Raw genomic sequence first — 9581 nt, 5'->3', positions numbered from 1 at the left:
ACTACATTTGCAATAGGAACATAATTGATCCTTTTCCCCAATAACATGTGCTTCTTTAAAAACCTTAAAGAATTTATAGTGATAAAAAAAACCTTTACAATTAGGTGATTAACAAAAGTTTTGCTTCTCCTGACTTAAAAGAGGGAATAGCTCCTGTCTCCGTTTTTTTCTTTGACTGCCGAAAAATTAAGAACCAAGTTCTAATTTTAATAAATGCAAGTAGGCACCTACTGTGTACAACTGTGTTCTTTTACGTCAAGATCTTATTTGATATTTACATTTTCGCCAAAATCCGATGTTTTGTATCTGTAAGCCAAATTGCCGTCAGCGTTTGGTTCGGAGAACTGCGCCCTTTCGCAGGTGCAAGAGAAGTTTGGAAAGTAGCGTACCATTCACTTTGGGATCTAAGTAACCTGCACGCGACAGCCCTCCCCGCCGCCTTCTTCCTCCCGCCCCTCCCTCTGCCTCACGGCTCCGCCCCACGCCAAACCCCGGCCCCGCCCTCCCCTCCCCGGCGTTTCTTCCCACGCGAGCACCGCCTCTTCTCGCGGGATCGGAGTCCGGCGGGAGGGGGCGGTGGTGGGGCGGTTGCTAGGATATGGCTGGCAACAGAGAATGCGGCGTGTGTGGACGCTGCTTCCTCGGAGCGGTTCTTGAGAAACCTCTGCGACCCGAGTAGCTGCGTTTCTCAGTCAGGTAGGAGGACAGGTTTGGGCTGCCCTCTCCCGGTCCCCCCGACCCTCAGACCGGCTTTGGACTGGTGACGACGGCGCGGGACTACCAGAACTTTGTGCGGGGCGCTGGTTCCGCCTTGGCTCTGCGGACTGCGTGGCCGCTGGACAGTGTTCCACCTCTACTTCAAAAATCGTGCAAAACATGCCGTTTTTCTTGGTTCCTTTCCTGGCTCTGGATCTCATAATTGGGGTTCGGAAGCATCTCCCACCCGGAGTGCTTATCTTAAGTGACAGTAAAGCAAGACGTGAGTGTAACCGAGATCTGACACTGGAAGACGTGTAGGCATCCATGGCGACGTTTCCAGGCGAGCCAATAGAGGGCTTTCAGGCTTTCCTCCTTGGCGCTCTCCTCCTCCCCTCCCATGGTCTTTGCCGTGCCTCCTAAAAACTTAAAAATTCAACAGGTGTATTTGGTAGAAGGCAAAACTGGAGCCTTGCCTTACCGGTTACACTAACATTCTAGATACATCAGTGAAATCATGCGTTGTCGGTGACAGAGGGACTTTTTTTTTCCTGCCACAGCACCTGCCCCCCGCAATGTCCAACCCCCAACCACCCCATCTCTCCACCCCCCCCCCCCCCCCGCCTCCAGGAACCCTAAGTTTCTTTCCGGAGATTGAGAGTCTCCTATGGTTTGTCTCTTCTGGTTTCATCTTGTTTCATTTTTCCCTCCCTTCCCCTATGATCAAGAGGGACATTTTTGTATGCAATCATAATAGGGACTTGTTTTTTCTTTCTGAACAGTTTTTTAAGATTAAAACATTTACATTTGAATAGGCAAATGTACAAGATAGAAAGTTCCAACAGTACAAAGAATGAACAGTGAAATTCTGTTTTACACCCATGTCTTCCCCTCTGCCCTTTGTCTTCCACAGTTGTTCTGTCCCTATATAAATATGTAGTTGTACCCGTAACGTGGTAGGTACTGGCATGTGTTTTCTTTGGAGGCAGTCATGAAGGTGTGATTGCTGGCTGACCAGTGAACTGAACTGAGGCAATCACAGGCTCCTCCCCTGTCCTTGGAATGGGCCTCCCACCCAAGGTCCCTATCTAGAGGCTGCTTTAAGGACCCAGAGAGTACTATGTAATTGAGACCGTCTGGACTGGATACCTGACTGAACCCAATAAAGGCCTCTATAGATAAACTCTTTAAGATTCTGGCTAGTGGGTCCAGAGATCTACTGTTTTGCAGCTGCCAAAGATAAGCCTATTGTGTAAGTTCCCTCGCTTATTAAATTTGCCACCTGCAAATCTGGAGTGCTGCCTCTTTCTTTAGTTTCTTCTTGGAGTCCATGTTTGGGGCTCGGTATTAGCTTTTACCCCCCATGGAACTCAAGAGGTTGTGAACCATCAGCTTTGCTTTTTCACTTAATTGAATTATACAGTATGTAGCTTTTAGAATTGGCTTAGCATAATGCATTTGAGATTCATCCATGTTGTATCAATAGTTTATCCCTTTTTTTTTTTTTTTTTTTTGATGAGTAGTAGTCCATTTTGTGACTCATAGTATGAGGATCCATGCCTCAACAGAGGAACACTTGTGTTGTTTCCGGTGTTGGGTGATTAAGAATAAAGGCTTTATGGATGCCTGGGTGGTTCAGTTGGTTAAGCATCTGCCTTCAGCTCAGGTCATGATCTCAGGGTCTTGGGATCAAGTCCCGCATCGAGCTCCCTGCTAAACGGGGAGCCTGCTTCTCCCTCTGCCTGACATTCCTCCTGCTTGTGCTCACGCTCTCTCTGGCATATAAATACACAATATCTTAAAAAAAAAAAAAAAAAAAAGAATAAAGGCTTTATAAACTTGTGTCTGCAAATTTGGTATGAATGTAGTTTTTCATTCTATCTGGGTAAAGAACATAGATTGCTGGGTCATATGATACATCTATGTTTAATTTTATAAGAAAAATAAGTTATTTCAAATGTACCAATTTTTGTTTCCACCATCAAGCTATAAGTTCTACTTGTCTTCATACTCACCAGCACTTGACATTGTTGGACTAAAAAAAAAAAATATATATATATATACACACACACATATATATATATACACACACATATATATACACACACACACACACATATATATACTCACATATATATACATATATATATATATATATATATATATATATATATATATGAAGTTGCATTTCTTTAATAACTAATGACATTGAGCATATTTTCATGTGCTTGTTCTCGGGACCAGGGCTAGACTGAGGCCACTGAGACAGCTAGGCCCCAAATTTGAGGAGGGATTTATCTTCAGGTGCACCTGCAAGTGTGGCTCAGTGCAGGTGCTACATCACACTTGTGCCACTCCAGTCCTGTCCCCGCCTCTTTGCTTTCTGTATGTACTCTTGTTGACTTGCCTGTTGAACTATTTTACTCACTTTTAAACTGTTACTCTTTTCTTATTGAATTGTGAGAGTTCTCTATATATTCTGGTTACAAGTCCTTGATCAGATAGAAGCTTTGCAGAAAATTCTCTCTCAGGCTATGGTTTGTCCCTTTAGTTTTCTAGTTATGTTTTTTTTTTGAAGAGCAGACATTCTTGATTTTGTTTCTGTTTTAGAAGATGACATCTTGGCTATTTTGCTGGAAGGATGATCCATCAGATAGAAACAAAAGCATGACCTCAGTCTCTCCAAAGGGGTGGGAGGAGTAGGTTGCCAGGAGTCAGGGCTTCTTTATGATAGTCTTTCTTTAATCAGGCCGTTAAGTCCTATTATAGGAGAAAATAGCCAAAAGGAAAATTTCTTTGTAGGTGAGAACCTTAAGAGGTTTCTTGAAATTTTAAAAATTTGAGTTTTTATTTGTTTTTTCACATTTCACTTTTTTCTTTATTATTTTGGAAGTGTAAAGCTTTCATTTTTTTTTTTTTGTTGTTGTTGTTGTACTTGAAATTCAGGTATGTATATTTAATTTCACAAAGTCTGGGGTTCAGAATATCATAGCCCTCAATTTTGTGAACCGTTCATTCTCATCTTTCCCTTCCCAATTATATATTCTTATTGTCTAAGATTTCAATTTTCTACTGTTATTTTGTGTTGACAGTATTTGTGTTTACCCATATGTTTGTAATTTATTTGTTCACTTTTCCTTTTGCACTTTGAACATCTTTTGAGCCCATTTTCCTCTTTAAGTGTATCCCTTAGAACTTTCTTTAGAGCAGGTATCGTGGTATAACTTATCTGTAAATATTTCTATTTTTTTTCTTGAAAGAGAAATTTGCTAGGTGTATAATTTTAGGTTGATAGTTATCTTCTTTTAATTAGTCTGTTGTTACATTGGCTTCTACACTTCTGATGAGAAATCAGCAGTGATTTTACTTTTCTTTGTATTAATGTTAGTAAATTAATATTATTCAAAGCAGTAGATGATATATCCTTTATCACTATATGCTTTCCATATCTTCTTTTTGTTACTCTGTTAATGTGTGTGGCTTTGAATTATTTTTACTTATCCCATTGGGCATATATTTATGTTATGCCTCTTGGCTGTTTGGATCCATATTTCTCATCAGTTTTGTAAAATTCTCAGCCATCACCTTTAAAAATATTTTCTCTCTTCTTTTTGTTTTTTCTGGGATTCCAATTTGGCATATATTAGATCAGGGACTGACAGACTTTTTCTGGAAAGGGCTTCTCAGGCCACATATAGTCTCGGTTGTTATTTTTTATTTTGAAAATACAAAAGCATTCTCCGCTTAAGTGAAGATACACTTAGCAGTAAAATATGCTAGACTTTTTCTCTTCTGCATGGTCCTTAATCTCTCATACTTTTCATATCCTTATCTCTTTGGGGCATTCTATATAAAATCCTTTTCTTTATCTTCTAGTTTACTAATTCTCTCTTCAACTCTAACGCTATATTCATTTAATTCAACACATACATATTTTTATTCCAGATATTCCATATTTTTGGAAATTTGTCATCTAGCAGCCAGACAACTTCAGTGACTAAGGTTTTTTTTTTTCTCTGTAAGGATCTGTGCTGAATTTGTTAGCCCCAGACACAGCTTTTTCACCTCACTACTGTTCTGAATTTTAATCTGCCCCTGCTGTTGTTACAGAAATATGCCTCAATGCCACTTCTATCCTCCCTTCCTGGCTGCTGGCTTCTATAGGTATCCGACCCGCAGACGGGCTCCTCACTGCTCTGATCCAGCTCCCGCCCCTGAAGCCTGGCCGTCGGCCGCCCTAGCCCACTCTGGCCCATGTCCTGGATGCTGTCCTATGGTCTCCCAAGCCAAAGCTCTTGGTTGCTGTACCTCATGCCCTAATCAGCTCCAAGTTCAACCCACATTTGTTTGTTGATCTGTTTGTTTTGGGGAACAAAGGTCCTTGGAGACTTGCTTACAGTTTGTGAGACCAAAACTACTACAGAGAGTGGTACTATCCAGGGTATGGTTGCTGTGGAGCTGGTGGATTCCTTGGAGCTTCTAATCAGTTGTAATCCCAGAAGCATAAATCCTTTGTTAGTTTGTGTTCAGGAAAAAAACAAGCAGCTATTCAAATAAGTCCTTTCATAAGGCATTGTTCTTTTTAACAAGGAAGAGGCGACAGTATATTTTAAAATATTTTTCAGTATTTTTTTTCTTTTTAAGATTTTATTTATTTATTTGAGATAGAATGAGAGTGAGAGTGAGAGTGAGTGTGTGCATAAGCACAGGGAGCAGCAGGCAGAGGGAGAAGCAGACTCCCAGCCGAAGAGGGAGCTCAAGATAGGCTCGATCCCAGGACTCCGGGATCATGACCTGAGCTGAAGGCAGACCCCCCAACCAACTGAGCCATTCAGGTGCCCCTATTTTTCAGTATATTCTTGACAGTAGATTTTTCTCAAATTGATTGTATTGTGAGGTTCTCTTTTGGTTTAATTTTTACTTTCTGTGGTGTTTTTATTAAAAATTCCACCAATAATTTTACTTGATGCCATTACTAAAATAATCAGTATTTTAAAACAAAATAACAAGGAGCATTACAGTGTATTATAAACACTGCTGTATACCACCAATGAATTTGATATCTGGTGTAGAAATTTTTATGTGTAGTAAATATTTATTTTTCTTGGTTCAGGAAAATGTCTGATCAGGAAGAAGAATTTGATGCTGAGAATGTTGTGAATGCATCAGAAGAAAATAAAGATGCTTCTGGGATTATCAGTATTCCACTTCCCTCTGAAGAGTTTCCAGAGTCAGATCAAGCAGAAGATAATGAATCTGAAGTTGAACCATCCAGTGAGGGCTATACAACACATGCTAAGGAGGAAAGTCAGCAGGGTTTATCAAACGTGGAACCAGAAGATGAAGAACAACGCATGGAAGAAGCTTTGTTGCCCAAACAAGTTTCATATTCTCCAGAAAGTTCTACAGAGCACTATCTAACTAAATATGATCATGTAATGCAGCCAGCCAAACAGAATTCAAAGCCTGGATCTCTGGCTTTTCTGGATAAGATAAAGGCTATAAAGGAATCTCTGAAAGCATCAGTCAAAAATCCTTTAGCAACAGGTATTACATAGGGAAGATAGGAATTTCTTTTCCTCATTTTGAAGAATGGCTGCTTTTTCAAATTTGTTTTCCTTGAAGATTTGTTTTATATTTGCTATTACATTACTTTCACTTTCCTTTATCCACCAAACTTCTGTAGCTACTACCACTTGATCTCTTTTTAAAATTTTTTTTTATTTTAAATTTTTTTTAAGATTTTATTTATTTATTTGACACACAGAGATCACAAGTAGGCAGAGAGGCAGGCAGAGAGAGAGAGGAGGAAGCAGGCTCCCTGCCAAGCAGAGAGCCCAATGCGGGGCTCCATCCCAGGAGCCTGGGATCATGACCCGAGTGGAAGGCAGAGGCTTGAACCCACTGAGCCACCCAGGTGCCCCTGATCTCTTAATTAAGTGTAAAGATACTCTATTCTGTTCTATTTTCCCAAAATAGATGAACACCATTAAATTTTAAGTTGATATTGATCCATTTTTTCCTAAGTAAAGTACGTTTTTAAAAACGTTTAGGAGCTTTTGAAAATGGATAGATTCTTGAGTATAATTGTAGTTCTTTTGCATGCCTCTTTGGAATTAATTGTTCATAGCTATCAAGAAAGAGTTGGAATGGAACTTGACTCCACATTCCTCATTTCATATCCAGGGCTCATTCTTCATATCTTGTTACTTTTACATATTTCCATACTTCTGCTTAGGGTTAACTTTATATTTAGCTTTGGAAAAATTGTTGTTCTCTTGCATTATTGGTTAGTATTAAAGGCATAATGTTCATGGCATGTAGGGGTTATTACTGCATTGTTGGTAAAGCCAAAGTGGAGCAGCAAGAAGGTGGTTATACCTAGAAGCAGCCTACTTGGCTGATTAACTGGTTGCTCCTTTTCCCTCTTGTTTATTTGTTTCAAAAGCTATTTTTGTTATTAAGTTCAGTTAGCCATAATATAGTACATCATTAGTTTTTGATGTAGTGTTCAGTGACTTATTAGTTGTGTATAACAGTGCTCATTATGTCACATGACCTCCTTAATACCCATCACCCAGTTACCCAATCCCTCCACCCCCTTCCCTTCTGCAACCCTCCATTTGTTTTCCCGCCTCCAGAGTCTCTCGTGGTTTGTCTTCCTCTCTGTTTTCTTTCTATTCAGTTTTCCCTCCCTTCTGCCATGGTCTTCTGTGCTTTTCCTTATATACCCCATATGAGTGAAACCACGTGATAATTTTCTTTCTTTGCTTGACTTATTTCACTTATCATAATACTCCCCAGTTCCATCCATGTCAACGCAAATGGTAGGCATTCATCCCTTCTGAGGGCTGAGTAATATCCCATTGTATGTATGAACCGCACCTCCTTTCTCCATTCATGTGTTGAAGGACGTCTTAGCTCCTTCCACAGTCTGGCTATGTGGACATTGCTGCTATGAAAGTTGGGGTGCAGGTTGCCCCTTCTTTTCACTCCATCTGTATCTTTGAGGTAAATACCCAGTAGTGCAATTGCTGGGTCATAGGGTAGCTCTAGTTTTAAAGTCTTGAGGAGCCTCCATACTGTTTTCCAGAGTGGCTGTACCAGCTTGCATTCCCACCAACAGTGTAAGAGGCATCCCCTTGGTATCCAAGATCTATAAAGAACTAACCAACTCAGCACCCAAAAACAATCCAGTCAAGAAGACCTGTTCATTTGTATCTTAAAGTAATTTCTGTGCCCAATGTGCAGCTTGAACTTGCAGCCCTGAGATCAAGATTACATGTTCTCCTGACTGAGCCAGCCAGGCAGTCCCTGGGCTCCATTTTTTGATATCTCTGTGATTGCCTGATACTGTAGTTTTTAATAAGCACATGGAAATTAGAATAAAGTTGTTTTGGCCCTGTGCTTTCTAGGGTTCGTGAATTCCTTCACATACCTCCCCTTCCCAAAGCTTAGGAAATCACTGCCATGAAAATGTTAAAATATGTTAACCATAGAATTTTGACTCTATAAAACAACTAGACTAGGTTTCTGATAATTCAACATCTGTGAGAGTGTTTTCTTTGTTGATAGCTATGAAAATAAGTTTTAACAATCCGAAAGAACCTCAACATTATCAATGCCTAGTTAAATTCTATTCTAGGGTTATTGATAAATGTGTCATTTAGCTTTATGAAAATCGTCATATGTCAGGAATTTAGAAATGTACAAAACTTTTTTGGTCTACAGTGTGTACTCCACCCTCTATCTTACTTGTCACTTGTCACTCACTTCTTACATCTTACTCATTACATCTTCTCCATTAAAATGTAAAAATCTGTAGATATAAAAAAAGAAAGTTTACCCCATTATAAGAAGCTTCTATAAGGTTTTTCTTTATTATCAACATGTAAGTGTCTTCATTTCCTATTTTATAGAATGGGTAGTGAGCCACGTAATGTCCATTTTTGTGAAAAGTAGATTTGTATTAGTTATTCTAGATATTTGTAATGAACAGTGATTTTTCTGTTTTACATTTTGGCAGCCATAGTCATAAATCAATTATGGGAAGAAGAATGGATTTAGATATCTTTTTCTTTGAAAATTTCTCTATTGGATTTTCCTAACTTCATGAATATGCACTGACTTATGGATGTATGCTATCAATATATAATCAAGGCCTGCACATGCACATCACAGCTTCAAGGACACTCCCTAGGTCTCCGGGTCTCCCGTTCTGCTATTCAGTACATTTCTGAGATGTTCTTCTATTTATATCTGAATAATATAATACCAGATACCAATACCAGATTAGTACCAATTAATACCAGTATGATATCAAATATTGGGACTCTTGGAAAGCAGTTTAGTTTTATTTCCTATTTCTTGTGGAATTCTGAGTGAGGAGGTAATTCTGAATGTGCCTGGATCCTCATAGCAGAGAATGGAAAAAAGATTGGAACTTGGAGCTGGGGTTGGGGGAAATTAAGGTTAACTTGCTCCATCATTTTCTCTCTGCTTGTGGACTCGAGGTTGCTGACCCTTGCTTTTGACTATGGTTCTTTCTTTTCTCTTTTTATCTACAGTAAAAGTTGTACTTTTTCCTGTGGGCCAGGAAATTATAATGCCTTTTAAAATAGATATCACTGTAAAATACCTCAAGGATCATTTTTCATATCTACTAAAGATCCCATCTAATATACTGCAGATAAGATATTCAGGTAAGTTGGGAAGCTAATAAAACCTACCAAGCCTTCTTTAGTTTTATCACGTGCATAATCAAGATCTTTGATTTGTTAAATTGATATCTACTCTTTGAACATTATATTATGATTATGCATTCATTCAACACATTTTTATTGAGGACATACTTGTTCTTAGTACTTAGGTAAGAACTGAAGACG

General features: G+C 39.2%; 1 protein-coding gene across 2 annotated transcripts in view; it reads left to right on the top strand.

The window, feature by feature from the left end:
* The first annotated feature begins 586 nt into the window (after positions 1-586).
* The window catches only part of IQUB (IQ motif and ubiquitin domain containing), a 102219-nt gene continuing 93224 nt past the window's right edge, over positions 587-9581 (top strand). For both annotated transcript variants that reach the window (XM_059171727.1, XM_059171726.1), the window contains exons 1-3: positions 587-696; positions 5810-6243; positions 9264-9398. In XM_059171727.1, the coding sequence (XP_059027710.1) occupies positions 5814-6243; positions 9264-9398 (565 nt within the window). In that variant the 5' untranslated portion in view covers positions 587-696; positions 5810-5813. The remainder of the gene's footprint in view (positions 697-5809; positions 6244-9263; positions 9399-9581) is intronic.

Source organism: Mustela lutreola, chromosome 4 (genome assembly GCF_030435805.1).
Source record: "Mustela lutreola isolate mMusLut2 chromosome 4, mMusLut2.pri, whole genome shotgun sequence".
Taxonomy (NCBI): Eukaryota; Metazoa; Chordata; class Mammalia; order Carnivora; family Mustelidae; genus Mustela; species Mustela lutreola.
Note: the sequence above shows the minus strand (reverse complement) of the source record. Positions and strands in the feature narration are given on the sequence as shown.